Consider the following 14,469-nt stretch of genomic DNA (forward strand, 5'->3'; position numbering starts at 1 on the left):
CATGGATGACTGGCCGAGGGCATGGGGCTGCAGAGGGCCGGGGGTGGGTGACAGCAGACCTAGAGGAGCCCACAGTGGCCGCCCAGATGGGCCCTAGGGTGGTGCACGGGTCATCACGTCTCTGGTCCATTTCCCTAACTCCAACACGGCATGCCGGCCTCTCTCCCGTGTCCCCTCCTGGCTGCCTCCGAGGCCTCCCCTCGGGCTGGCACATCAAAGCTGTGCCTCCTCCCTCTGACAGCTCCTGGGATCGGTGGCACTGAGGACACCTCCTGCCCCTTGCTGAGCCTGCGTGCCTGCTACAAATGCTCCAGTGCCTCTCGCTGTCCTCCCATGCCTTCCCACGGGGTCCATCCCCCTGGGAAGACCTGCTGCCTATCCAAGTCCCCAAGAGGTTTCACGGTGTGTTCCAGCCACGCTGAGCCCAGCTAGATTGTCCCCTCCCGTGTCTTGGCCACTGTGTCACTGCTAATGCAGCCCAGGGCCAGATGGTCCCACAGCAAGCAGGGCTGGAGGGCCTTGAGAGCAGGGCTACCTTTGGGGGAGGGGCCTCTGTGCCACCCCTGTGATGGGAAGGGAGTCGGGGGCAGACAGGACGAGGGACAAGTAGCCCCTCACCACTGTGTGCCCTGGTGTGAACCTGTTCCAGTTCAGAATGGCAGAAACACATTCCCTCCCTGCCACAGGCAGGTGACTGGGACCCAAGCCCGTGGCACTGTGCTGCTGGGGGGCCGGGGCAGGCAGTGGTCCTGCAATTAGATGTGATTGCTGTCAAAACACAGCTGCCGCCTCTGTGAATGACTAATGAGAACTGAATGTCTCTCTCACTGCTTTTCATCCGGCTAATTTGTCAGAGACTGTCACGAGCCCATGGGAGGGGGTGGCGGGTAGGGGCCAGCGGTCTGATTGAGTCACCAAGACCACCGGGCAGAACCCAGGGCTGGCCAGCATCCTTGGCCATGACACTGTGTAAGGGTCTGGAGGGACACAGGAGCCAGGGGTCACCCCATTCACCACGTGTCCATGGCTGGCCAGGCCCTCTGAGCCCCTGCTGTATACACATATGTGTCATGCATGTGGATGCATGGTGCATGCACACTCTCATATGAATGCCTTACCAGCAGGCACACGTGTGTACACACAGACACGTTCCCATGCCCAGGCCCTGACAGGGCTTGGTGGGTGGGGAGCGCGGAGGCCCAGGCGGGCATCAGCAGAATGGATGGGGGTGGAAGAGGGCACGTGTGGGAGGAGAGACAGGCCAGAGCCTGCGGCTGCGAGGTCTGACTTCCAAACGCCCAATTACCCCCAGGCGCCTCCGATCGACTGCAGGGCGGCCGGCCCCGGGCCCGTCTCGTCGATACTCTCCGCCCGCCTGCTCCATGTGATGGCCTCATTAGGGCTGATGGCTCTGGCATTTGGGTCTGATGAGGACGGGCACCCTCCTTCTGCGTTGTCAGGGCATCTTGGGGGGAAGGGGGTGCCTCCTCAGACTGAGAGAGAAGGCCCTGCAGCCCCAGGCTGGGTGGCCAGCAGGAGGGGAGGGACGCAGGCCTCACTGTCCCTGCTGCGGTCAAGGTGGGCAGTGTGTGCACACACGTATGTGTGCATGTGTGTGCATGTGTGTGAATGTATGTGTGTGCGTTGTGCTTGCGAATGCGTGTGCATGTGTGCACTTGTGAATATGTGTGCATGCGTGTGTGTGTGTGGTGCTTGTGAATGTGTGTGTGAATGTGTATTGTGGTTGAGAATGTGTGTGCATGTGTGCACTTTTGGATACGTGTGCGTATGTGTGTGTGTGAGCATGTGAATGCGTGTGTGTGCTGTGCTTGTGCGTGCATGTGCATGTGCACTCGTGAATGCATTGTGTGTGTGTGAGTGCGTGTGTGTGCATGTGCTTGTGCGTGCATGTGCGTGTGCACTCGTGAATGCATTGTGTGTGTGTGAGTGCGTGTGTGTGCTGTGCTCGTGCGTGCATGTGCGTGTGCACTCGTGAATGCATTGTGTGTGTGTGAGTGCGTGTGTGTGCTGTGCTCGTGCGTGCATGTGCGTGTGCACTCGTGAATGCATTGTGTGTGTGTGAGTGCGTGTGTGTGCATGTGCTTGTGCGTGCATGTGCGTGTGCACTCGTGAATGCATTGTGTGTGTGTGAGTGCGTGTGTGTGCTGTGCTTGTGTGTGCATGTGCGTGTGCACTCGTGAATGCATTGTGTGTGTGTGAGTGCGTGTGTGTGCTGTGCTTGTGCGTGCATGTGCGTGTGCACTCGTGAATGCATTGTGTGTGTGTGTGAGTGCGTGTGTGTGCTGTGCTTGTGAATGCATTGTGTGTGTGTGAGTGCGTGTGTGTGCATGTGCTGTACAGACGTGTGCATTTGCCCAGTGCTTACAAGAAAATGCAAATGATACTGACTGATGAAGAGCTTCATCTGCTCAAACCAATTGGAGGCGACCTTTGACCCTGGATTGCTGGGGAACATGTCCCCTCAGACCGTTTGCTTGTGATTCCCCACAGTGGCTCCGCAGAGCTGCTGCGGCCCTACCGGGGGTGTTGGGGTCAGTGTGTGGCCGTGGGTGGACTGGCTGCCAGGACGAGCGGGAAGGGGAGGGTGAGGGTCCCCTGAGCCCTGAGCCCACCATAGTCAGGCCGAGGCTAGGGCCCTGCAGGGCCAGAGGACAAGAACTTTTGGGAGCTGTGGGACATGCCCATCTAGGCCAGGGGACCCAAAGCAGTGGCCCCCTCCACTTCCAGTCCCTTGGGACTCATTGTGGGTCCCCCAGTGGGCCTGGGGTTGGGAAGTCCCTGAAGTTGGCGAGGCTGGGTGCCCGGGGGAGCAGTCCCCAGGCCTCATAGCGTCTGCTGTGGGCAGAGCAGCCTTGAGGCCGGGGTTGCGTCCAGTGCTGGCGTGGGAGCGGGCAGTGGTGCCACGGAGCGGGTGCACCGTCATTATGGGTTATTAAGCCCAGAACTGGGAGCAGCAGCTGAGAGAGAAAAGGCTCCATTTGATCAAGGCGGCTCAGCACCTCCTAATCTCCGGGGGCAGGCGTCTGTAATTACTGCGGTGACTAGGAGGGGATGGGGCTCGGCAGGGGGGCCAGAGGGCTCTGCGCAGGGAGGCGGGGGCTGGCCGAGAGCAGGTGAGGGGACTGCAGGGGCTGCTCAGACCCCCACAGGTCCCCCCACTGCCCCGGTCACGTGCCTGGTCCCTGGTCATCTGGCCTTTGCACCTGACAGCTCCTCCTAACTCACCCCCCAAAGCCCACTCCCACAGGTTTGGCCCACAACCCTGAGTCGGGCATGGCTGGCTGGCCCTGGAGGGGCAGGCACATGGAGAAGGCCAGCTGGGGTGGATGGCAGGTGGACGGACAGTGGATGGACAGACAGACAGACCAAGAGACAGGAGGATGCCTTCCTGGCCTCAGCACCTGGCCCAGAGCCCTGCTTGGAGGGATCCTGGCCCAGGGAAGTGTCTGGAAAGCCCATTTCCCCACACACCTCCATGCGGGCGCAACTGGCCCAGGCAGGAACATGAATTAAAAAACAATATTTGTAGTGAAAGACATTTGCTGAAAGGTTAAGTCCACAGCCAGCGGTGGGGGCCGGCTGCGGTCCTGCCCAGGCCACCTGAGCAAACCAGCGGGGCGTGGCGTGGCGTGGCGGGGCGGGGCCTGCCTCACTAAGGGACCCGGCAGCCCCCTGCAGCAGCAAATGTGGCCCTCTGGGGGCTGCGGGGTGTGGGTGGGGGACGGCCTGGATGCTGGGGGCCTATAGGCCTCCGAGTCAGAGACTAAGGTGGAGTCAGGCCTGGCCCTGCACTGGGGCTTGGGTGCAAGCCCTCCCACACCCCTCGGACCCACTCTGGGTCAGGCTCTGGAGGAGGAGGCCACTGGGACACCTGCTCTTGAGGGGTGCAGAGTCCAGGAGATGAGATAGGCCAGGCGGGCGCTGGGGATAGCAGGGGCCACACCGGCGTGGTTCCTGCCCCGAGGGAGTTACAGAGGAGCAGCCAAAGGGGGCAGCGGAGGGGAGATTGATACCATGGCCAGAAAGAGTGGGCCGTGCGGAGTCCGTGGTGGCTAGCTGGGTTTTGTGGGACGCATGGGAGCTCACCAGGAGGAGGCGGTGAGGGACGGCTCTCCAGACCACAGAGCCCCACACCCTTCTGCAGCAGGAAGTGGGAATGGTGGGGGATGCAGAGATCAGAAGGGATGGCTGGAGGGTCTTTCCTGTGTGCTGACTGAGCGAGCCCTTGGGCTGCTTCCAGAGGGCAGTGGGAGCCACCGAGGGTTGTGGAGCAAGGGAGTGACGTGGTTGGGGCACTCTGGGGAAGGTCTCCGGGGTCATTGTTGGAGGGAGAATCGGGGATAGGAGAGGCCCGTAGCTGTCATGAACAGAGTGAGTGGGTCCTGGGGTCTGAGAGATGCCCAGGAGGTGTGGCCAGTATGTCTCTCTGGGCTGTTGGACACCAGAAAGCCTGACTCGTGGGGGTTCCTCTCTGGCAGGAGCAGTGGGGACAGGCGGCCCAGGGTTATCTGGTACTGTCAGGGTAGGGTCCTTCTCTCTCACCACTCTGCCATGTCCAGGGCAGGCTGTGGCCTTAGACTGCCCCTGCTGACCCCACGACGCCCAGAGGGCCCGGGGGTGCCCCTCCTAGAGTCTCCTTTTGTGAGAGAGGACACCTTTCCCAGAAGAGCCTGGAAGCCGCCCTGTGGAGCCCACATACCTTTGTCCGAAACCAGGGAGGCAGGCAGACTCACACCTGCCCTGGAGGAGGGTCCCTCTGTCCTCTCCCCAGTCTCCTCGGTGGGGGGGGGGGGGTCAGGTCCTGGAATGAAACACTGGCCCCTGGCTGGGCTGGGATTGTCCTTGAGGGAGTCCTTGGGGGCCACGGGAAGAGCTGGGTCACCCCAAGAGTGCCTCGTTCAGGGGCCAGCTGAGGGGGGGAGTAGGGCATGCATGACCCTCAGTGCCAAGAGACAGGCATGCTCCCCAAAGGAGAAGAGGCCAGAGGACCTTTGGGGGAGCCTGGGGAGCTGGTGGTAGGCTGTGGAAGGGAAGATGGGGGCCTTGTGGTAGCAAGGGGTTCTCTCCTGAGAGACCTCCCTCTGCCCGGGCCTTCTGCCTCCTCCACACTGGCAGACAAGCCCATTTGGAACATTCAGGTCCCACTGGACATGCCTGGGGATCTGGCACCAGGGCCACTGTGTGTCGGGGATGGGGCGGCAGACAGAGAACACTCAGATGGGACGTGGGACTCTGTGGGGAAGGGTGGTGAAGGATCTTCTGGAAAAGCAAACAAATTGCCCCCACGTTGAGGCTGGAGGCTGAATTTCCCCTCTTGCGGGTTTCTGGGACCGTCTGCCACAAGGTCCAGTGTTCGTTTACTGCATGGGGTGCCCAGAACAGCCCCTCCCTGTGAGCCCTCCTTGGGGGTGTGGGCTAAAGGGACCCCAGCTGTCCCCAGCCCCCTGCAGAGAGAGCCAGTGCCTGGCCCTGCCATGCGCTGGGGCAGAGGATGATTCAGAGGCAGGGCCGGGCGGACCCCGCCTGGGTGCCTGCGACAGTGGCTGCAATTAGATTTAATGGGACGGAGCCCTTTCTCCTCGTCTCCCTCAATCCTCGCCACCCCCGCCTCCCTCAGGCGCAGCAGGCAGGGAGAGGATGCAAAAGAGGTGGGAGGTGGGGGACCCAGAGGGGCTTTGACGTCAGCTCAGCCTATAAGAGGCTGCCGGGCCAAGGGCTGTGCAGATGGAGCCCCGGACCCCGCGCACCATCATGCCCACCCCCAACGCTGCCATGCCGCAGGCCAAGGGCTTCCGCAGGGCTGTCTCCGAGCTGGACGCCAAGCAGGCCGAGGCCATCATGGTAAGAGGGCACACTGGCACCGCTGCCCAGGGCGGGCCTGAGCTGCCTCTGACCTCCTCAGGTGGGCTCCTGGGACCCGGGGTTGGCGTGGGGTCCTGGGCCTGGCGGGCGTTGAAGTCCCTGTGTGGGTCCTGCAGGACTCTGAGTGTGTGTGAGACGGTGCCCGTCCCCGTACACGTGCCCCTCCTGGCCAGCCCCTCTCTCGGGCTTTGTGCGGATCGCTGTGTGTCCTGTTCCACTGTGAACCTAATCCCCCGGTGGGGGGGTCTTGGAGGGAAGCCCTCATGAGCAGCAATGTCCGTGGTCGCGGGGGGGCTTCTCACGGGCCCCATCACCCTCCCCCTGCACCCCTCGTCCACTGTCTGTGTTCCCTGTGGCCCCCGCACCTGGGAGCCCAAGGAGAAGGGGACTGTGCTGGGCAGGGACTGAGCCAGCTCCTGTGCTTGACTAGATAACTGGGGGTTTCTCACCCCACAAGGGGGGTCTTCAGTTCATCCTCAGGGCCCCAACACATTTAAAATGGACTTTTGTTTCCAGACCTTATGAAAACATGGCATAAGTTGCAGAAATGTAATTCCCTGGCACTTCTCGGGGATGACTGTGGGGTAAAGCAGGCCCACCCCCACCAGGTTCCACTAACCCTGTCCCTAACCCTGAGCCAGGTCCCACCTGGCCTCACAGGCTCTGCCCTGTCCACACACCCCACGCTTGAGGTTGAGAGAGGCTCCGGGAGGGGTCTCTGCTGCCCCACTCCACGCTCTAGAACCTTCTCGGAAGTTTGACTCCAAGTGACGAGACCCAGACATCCGCCATGTACCTCTTCCGGCCAAGCCTGGGAGGGGCCAGACCCATTGACCCTGGGGCCAAGGTCTCTGGGTGAGACAGACAGCCCAGAGCTCAGATGATGGCAGAGGGAGGACATGGCCCCAGGACAAGAGATCTGATGGGGAGGGATCCCGAGGTGAGAGGACCGTGTGACATGGATGCTGAGCTGAGAGCCTGCCTGTTCCAGATGCAGAGCGTGAGGAAGGGCCCCGCACGCGGCAGGACCTCAGCCCTGTGCCTGGCCGAGGAGGGGCTGGAGGGTCATTCTCTGGGGCGAGAGGGGGCGTGTTCTCTGGCCTCCCGGGGCTTCCGGCTGCTGTCCATGTGGGGGCTGGGGCAGGAGAGGCAGGTCCTGAGTCACCCTCCTCCTGTCACTAATCCAGTTAGGGCCATGAGCAGGGACAGGTGACACAGCCTCTCTGTGCACCCTCCTGCCCCCACCCCCACTGCCACAGCTTCCGGCACCTCCCCCCCGCCATCAGGCTGGTCACACAGTGGCATCCATCTGAGTTAGCTGCTGTCCCACCAGGCACACAGTAGGTGCTCAATAATGTGACCTGGGCCAGGGCTGGCACTCTCACCTCTGCATGGGGGTCAAGCGGTGGGGGTCAAGGGGGCTCGGCAATGGAGGAGGCATGGTGGCTCCTGTCCCTGCAGTCCCCGCGGTTCGTCGGGCGGCGGCAGAGCCTCATCGAGGATGCCCGCAAGGAGCGGGAGGCAGCGGTGGCCGCGGCGGCCGCGGCAGCCTCTGCAGAGCCCGGGGACCCCCTGGAGGCGGTGGCGTTCGAGGAGAGGGACGGGAAGGCCGTGGTGAACCTGCTCTTCTCCCTGCGGGGCACCAGGCCCTCCTCGCTGTCTCGTGCCGTGAAGGTGTTTGAGGTGAGGGCCCGCCGGGGACTCTGTGTCTGTGGGGCCTGGGCTCGAGTCCCCGTGGCCCCTCCCGCACCTCCGTGTTCTCTGGAACTCCTGAGCCCAAGCCCCAATGCCCCACCTGCACCGTCCACCCACCTGGCTCTCCCCACGCCAGCCACCTCACAGGCCAGCTGGGCAGCCTGGGAAGTGGGGGACAGTGGCTAACATGACAGCTGATTGCATTAGCTGCTCTGGCCTCACTGTGCCGGGTGGGCGGGTGACCTGGATCTGGAAGTAACTCCCAAATGACATTAGAGCCAGCCTCCTAGAGCCGGCTGCATGGCCCAAGGGCCCGTTGCCACAGTGGCCCTTGTTGCTGGGTGACGGGAGATGGCAGTGGGGCAGGCACTGCCTCCAGCCCCCTGTGTGCTCAGCAGTCACTCTGCCTGGCCTGAGCCTCTTGTCCTTACACGGTGGGATCCAGGGCCCACCCACCAGCCCTGGGTACAGCTGGAGGGACCCGGATGAGGTCGCCAGGGATGGCAGGACCTTCTGACCAGTGGCCGGGGGGTTGGGCTGTCTGGGTGCAGCCTCGGGACACACAGGGCTGCCTGGAGCACAGGTCAAGGGCAGAGCATGGCCAGGCGAGCTGACCCGATGTGTCCCCCTCCCCGCCCTTCCTCTCCTCTGTTGTCCCTGCTTTTGCTCCCTAAGACATTTGAAGCCCAAATCCACCACCTGGAGACGCGGCCCGCCCAGAGGCCGCGGGCGGGGGTCCCCTCCCTGGAGTACTTCGTGCGCTGTGAGGTGCCCCGCGGGGACCTGGCCGCCCTGCTCAGCTCTGTGCGCCGCGTGTCTGAGGACGTGCGCAGTGCAGGGGAGGACAAGGGTAGGCCACATTTCTGTCCTTGAGAGCAACCGAGTGACCTTGAGGTGTTGGGGTGCAGAGGTTACCGCAGGGGAATCCCCAGAGTGACGCCAAGGTGTTGGCCTTGGTGGGAGCCCCTCCTGCTGGATCCGCCCCTCTTCTGGTTCCTCTCCACATCTGTGGAGCACCTCCCCTGATGCCATAGCCCCAGCCACCTGTGCCCCCCAGAAACTCTCTGGGGAGGCTGCTCCCCGGTGAGGGACGGCGCCCCGTGGCCCCATGCTCACTCTGGCCCCTCTTTCTTCCATCCTCTGTGAAGTCCCCTGGTTCCCAAGAAAAGTGTCAGAGCTGGACAAGTGTCACCACCTGGTCACTAAGTTTGACCCTGACCTGGATTTGGACCACCCGGTGAGCCAATATCTCCCCTTCACCCAGCTCCCTGCCCCTGACTATGTCCCCCATACCCATGGCCAGTGGAGTGGCCACGGGACCAGGGCTGAGTCTGGGCAGGGGAGGGGTGGGACAGCCTCCTGACTGGCACGTGTCCTCTCTGCCATCAGGGCTTCTCAGACCAGGTGTACCGCCAGCGCAGGAAGCAGATTGCCGAAATAGCCTTCCACTACAAGCAGTAAGGGGCCGAGACTCTGTCCTGCAGCCTTGCACTAGACCTGGGGGGGATACAAGGGAGGAGCCCTGTGTCACCAGCATCACCACCTGCACTGTTCCCCTCACCGCTGACTTGGGGTCCAGCCTCTCCTGCCTGGTGGCTCTGCTCCGGGGCTTTGCTTATGTTGACTCAGATGTCCCTATACAACGCTCGGAGGTGGGCATTGGCATTGTCCCCAAGTCATAACTGAGGAAACTGAGGCACGGAGAGGTTAGGCAACCTGCTGAGGCTACACATCTGTCACATGGCATGCTGGGCCGCCAGGCAGTCAGCCAAGCACACCCTCCTGTCCACTCCCCATCCCAAGGGCCTCGCTTCACGTGGCTGGCATGGACCAGCACCCAGCGGGGCTCCCTCCCCACCTCCCTCCTGCCCTTCAGGCTCCCCACGGGGGCCGTGACTAACCAATGATCCCCTCTGCAGCGGTGACCCGATTCCCCGTGTGGAGTACACCACTGAGGAGATTGCCACCTGGTGAGACTCTGGCGACAGCCAGCTGGGCAGGGGTCAGGCAAGGGCCACGGAGATGACTTCCAGAATCCCCGTGTGCGAGGGCCTCCTCTGGGGACATTGGGGCAGCAGGAGAGACTAAGGCCAGGTGGAGGAGGGACTTCCCAAGGGAAGAAGAGGCTGCTCGCTCTGTGGGATTGCTCAGGGATGGCCTCACAGCCCCCTGCCTCCTGGAATTCCCTAAAGCCACGAGCAAGCCCCTCCCAGTGGCTGGGGTCTTCGGGGTCAGCGAGAGACCTGTGGTGTAAGGGGTGAGGGTGGATGGGAGCTTTCAGGGGAGCAGAGCAAAGCGCCCACAGGAGGGGCTGCTGGGAGGTCTACAGTGGGTGGGCTGTTGGGCGGGCCCTGGGGCAACCTGTGACCCTGAGACCCTGGGCCTGTAGGAAGGAGGTCTACACCACGCTGAAGGGCCTCTATGCCACCCACGCCTGCCGGGAGCACCTGGAGGCTTTTGGGCTGCTGGAGCGCTTCAGCGGCTACCGGGAGGACAATATCCCCCAGCTGGAGGACGTCTCCCGCTTCCTGAAGGGTGCAGCGGCTGGAGGGGAGGGACCCAGAGCAGGAGGGGGCTGGGGAGGGTCAACTGCGGGGCTCCCACCTGGGCTCGAGCACTAACCTGCCCCGGCTGTCCCCTTCCTGCCGCCTGTCCTGCGGCTCCTGGCCCTGACTGCTGCGGCCCCTTGCAGAGCGGACAGGCTTCCAGCTGCGGCCCGTGGCCGGCCTGCTGTCTGCCCGGGACTTCCTGGCCAGCCTGGCCTTCCGCGTGTTCCAGTGCACCCAGTACATCCGCCATGCGTCCTCGCCCATGCACTCGCCCGAGCCGTGAGTGAGCCTTCTGCATGCTGCCCATCTACCAACGAGGACACAGGCGTGGAGAGGCCCCCCAGCCCTGCCTCCCTTCTCTCCCTGCCCCTGCAGGGACTGCTGCCACGAGCTGCTGGGGCACGTGCCCATGCTGGCTGACCGCACCTTCGCCCAGTTCTCCCAGGTGCGTCCGGGGGCCTCAGGCCAGGAGCTGGGGTCACTGCCGGGCTGCCCCGCAGACTTCAAGGTGGCACCATCCTGTAGCAGAGGGGGTGGGCAGGCCCTGTTGGGTGTGCTCTGACCCATTTGGAACAGGGCACTCCTAAAAATGACAGTGGGGATCCTTTCTCGAGTCACTGGAGAGTTCCCATGGCCTGTGCTGCCACCTGCTGGCTCTCCCAGGAACAGCGGGTCTTGGGCCCTCAGTTGCCGGGCAGGGTCTCAGCGCATGGGGCGGTGTTGGGGAGACCCCTGGGGGGGGCCGCTCACACCTTCAGCCGCCTCCTCCCTCCACAGGACATCGGTCTTGCATCTCTGGGGGCCTCAGACGAGGAAATTGAGAAGCTGTCCACAGTGGGTTTTTTCCCTCTGCAGGGTTCTGGGGGGTGGGGCTCAGGACCCCCGGCCGAGGCCTGTGCTTCTGTCCAGGGAATGTGACCCTCACCCTGACCAGCCCTGCAGCCTGGTCCGGCTCTGCTTGCGTGGGTGGTGCCTGGCTGTGGTCCACGGGGGCTGCGGGCTGGGGGCAACTCCTCTGGCTGAGGCTGCCGGCTGTCCTGACAGCTGTACTGGTTCACGGTGGAGTTTGGGCTGTGCAAGCAGGACGGGGAGGTGAAGGCATATGGCGCCGGGCTCCTGTCCTCCTACGGGGAGCTCCTGGTGAGACCCTCTCCACCGCGTAGTCCCCAGCAGAGGGGGTGGGGGACATGGTGTAGGGGGGAGCTGGGCTCCCAGAGGGGAGGGACACCTTGGCCTGGGCCTCTTCTGCCCAGTCCCCAACTCAGACTCCTGGGGGGAGGGAGGGGTCCATCCCCACCCGCCCTCTGGTCGGGCCACAGCGCTCCTGTCCCTTGGGACACCCGTGCCCCTCCAGCACTCTCTGTCAGAGGAGCCCGAGATCCGGGCCTTTGACCCCGAGGCTGCGGCCCTGCAGCCCTACCAAGACCAGACCTACCAGTCCGTCTACTTCGTGTCCGAGAGCTTCAGTGATGCCAAGGACAAGCTCAGGTGTGCTGGGGCTCCAGGCGCAGATCCCCCACCATGTCCCCAAACTGGGCACGAACTGACCCTCTGTCACAACAGCCCCTCCCAACCTCCCTGAGAAGGACCCCAGAAAAGACCTGTGGGGCTGGGGCTGCCAGGTGGCCGGGCCTCCAGGCGAGGCGGAGCCTGAGCTGCTGAGGAGGCCCCGTGGGCCCAGCGTCCTGCCCTCTGTGTGGCCAGGGTCACGGGTGGAGGGAGGCTGAGGTGGAAAGGAGGGGACAGGGTGGCTGGGAGTGGGGTGCGGCACAGTGACCAGAGGTGTCCAGGAGAGGGGGCAGAGGCCGACAGGCTCACCTCATAAAGGGTCGTTTCCCCTCCAGGCGCCCGTGGTGCACTGGGGAGACTGAGGCCAGCAAGGAGAGGAGGGCTGGATCCCACACACAAGCTTAGGGACACTGCAGGCACATGGTCAGAGGAGGCTTCCTGGGCGAGGCAGCCTGGCCAGGGTGCAGGGACAGACGGGGTGCCCGGCAGAGGCTGGCTTGGAACAGGTGCCTGGCCTGTCTCTCCTGCCACCCCCTCCCCTTGCCCGGCCCTGGAGGAGGCCTCGGTCTCCCACCTGCATCGGAGCCCAGGTGGTCTAGAAAAGCCTGGGAGCTCTGAGCCTGAGCGACGGTGGAGACCTGGCCTTGGGCTGCTCAGCTGCACCGTCTCCTCCATGCCCCCCTCTGCAGAAGCTACGCCGCGCACATCCAGCGCCCCTTCTCTGTGAAGTTCGACCCGTACACGCTGGCTATCGACGTGCTGGACGGTCCCCACGCCATCCGGCGCTCCCTGGAGGGCGTACAGGACGAGTTGCACACCCTGACCCATGCTCTGAGTGCTATTGGCTAGGTGCAAAGTCGCCACCCCATGGGCTCAGTGCACCTGCCCTGGGGTCTCCCAGTCCCTTCCCCAACCCCCCTGGCTCCTGCCCTGTCCCAGAGCTGAGGCCCACGTGAAGGGTGGGGGCACAGGGCACCCCTCAGCCTGCTGGTGACGGCTCCATCCTGCACCCTCCCTGCCACCCAGGCTCCCGCTGACCCCCACCCGCGCTGCTTCCCAGCCCCACCAGCTGGCGCATGTGTGAGGTGTGTGTCTTGCTGCTGCTGCTCGGGCTCCCGGGTTGTGGGTCAATCGCTGCGCTGCCCATCCAGCTGCCCAGGCTCTCTGCTGCCCTGTTTGCCACCCCAATAAAAGAAAGCATGGTCTCCGAGAGCTGTCCCGCCTCTGTGTCTGTGCCTCACAGCAGGCCCTGGGCCCCACACACCCCCGCCCAGGCCCAGCTCCACCTGCCAGGCCGTTTCCCTGATCACCCGAGAGGCAGCTGCAGGGGGTCGAGGGGGCCCGGGCTCTGCTGACCCGTCTCCATGGGGGGCTGGAGGGTGGGAGGAGGGACTCCCTCAGGCCCAGGCAAGGATCAGCTGAGCTGACTGGGGGGTGGTCTTCGAGGCAGGGCTGCAGGCCTGACCCTCTCGACACACCCAGGGGTCCCAGCCTGTGAGACAGCAGGCAGAGGGATGGGAGGCCACAACGCAGCCGCTTTGATCCCCTCACGACACCTCACCCTGAGCAGGACCTGGGAGCCGAGACGTGTGCTGAGGGGAAGCTCAGCCAAGCTCGTTCCCAGTCGAATTCTCAGGGCCTCAGTCTCCCCAGCAAGGCGAGTGGGGGCTGTGAGATGCACCCAGTTCACACTGCCCTCAGGCCAGAGCCCCCAGCACCCTGTGGCCTAGTCAGCCCGGGGCACCCCTCTCCTATGGTGCCCCTGGGCCTACGTCCCCCCTCCAGCTTCCCCCGCCATGCCTGGCAGGATCCTAGTTCTTAGGACGACAACTCAGGCAAACTCCTACCCATCTCTCAAGACCCTCCTGGGCAAAGCCTTCCTTCGCCAGCCCTCCCTGGTTGTCTGTCCTTCCAGCATCTGTGCCTCAAGCACCTTGTCTGTGTCCAGCCCGCCCGTGCCCTTCAGCCTGGGAGGCCATGGCGGGGGCCGTTTCTGAAGGGCTGTGGGCCCTACTGAGGCCCTGGGGAAGGGCCGACATCCTGCCTTGTCCTCCTCTGGAGCTGCCCGCCCCGGGCTCTGTCCCCTCACCAGAGTCCTCTACCACCCAGCCCCCTCCAGCCCTCCTCCCTGGACACCGTCGTCCTCCAGGAGACACATACGTCCTCCAAGCTGCAGTGTGGCTGGGGTGGAAGGGGTGGCAGGGAGCTCCCACAGACGGCCGGCCCTGCCCGCTGCAGACCTCTGCACAAGGTGGCAGGGCTCCAGCAGTCCCATGGCTTGTCTGCCTGGGCAGAGGGTCTCAGCTGGTGGGCTGCGGAGGAGGCGTGGGAGCTGAGGCAGAGGAGGCAGGGACAGGAGGCACAGGGGCACGGGACGCCCTGGCCTCTCCCACCCCCTCGGTCTCAGGCAAGAGCTGGGGGGCTGGGAAGGGTCGTGCCACTGGGATTTCCTGGTTCTGAACCTGGCACTGCGAGGGGGTAGGCCAGCAGGCGGAGAGTGCTCAGGGTTGAGCCAGTGGGGTCAACTGGGCCTCCAGGTGCCTGTCCTGGGGACTGGGAGGGCAGGGGTGTGCGCCACGAGGACTCAGCCCAGACCACCCCCAAGGGGGTGATGGGCTCATGGGCCTGGCTTCAAGGAGGAGATGGGCGGGGGTCCCAGGAAGAGGGGCGGGGGCCAAGAAGGTGCCCGGGTGGGACCCGGGGGCGGGGGCTGGTGGTCTGCTGCCCTTTTATTGAAAATGAGAAACAGCCTGTGGGGGACGTAGCTGCTGGGCCTTGGGTTTTGCCGTCTTTCTGACAGCAGGGGAGCAGGGGGGTCTCCGCTGGGGCTGCT

The 14,469-nt window shown here is 64.0% G+C and overlaps 1 protein-coding gene across 2 annotated transcripts; it reads left to right on the forward strand.

Annotated features, from left to right (window-relative positions):
• The first annotated feature begins 5,772 nt into the window (after positions 1 to 5,772).
• Positions 5,773 to 12,485, forward strand: TH (tyrosine hydroxylase). Of its 2 annotated transcripts, none has more exons than XM_063095361.1 (13): positions 5,773 to 5,943; positions 7,321 to 7,566; positions 8,254 to 8,428; positions 8,727 to 8,815; positions 8,968 to 9,035; positions 9,498 to 9,548; positions 9,968 to 10,113; positions 10,271 to 10,406; positions 10,503 to 10,572; positions 10,905 to 10,961; positions 11,172 to 11,267; positions 11,482 to 11,615; positions 12,326 to 12,485. In XM_063095361.1, the coding sequence occupies exons 1-13, from the start codon at positions 5,773 to 5,775 to the stop codon at positions 12,483 to 12,485; spliced, it is 1,599 nt and encodes a 532-aa protein (XP_062951431.1). The 2 variants fall into 2 exon arrangements, with proteins under 2 accessions (XP_062951431.1, XP_062951432.1); XM_063095362.1 differs by having other exon boundaries at positions 5,773 to 5,862; positions 7,345 to 7,566.
• The last annotated feature ends 1,984 nt before the right edge of the window (positions 12,486 to 14,469 follow it).

Source organism: Cynocephalus volans, chromosome 4 (genome assembly GCF_027409185.1).
Source record: "Cynocephalus volans isolate mCynVol1 chromosome 4, mCynVol1.pri, whole genome shotgun sequence".
Classification (NCBI taxonomy): Eukaryota; Metazoa; Chordata; class Mammalia; order Dermoptera; family Cynocephalidae; genus Cynocephalus; species Cynocephalus volans.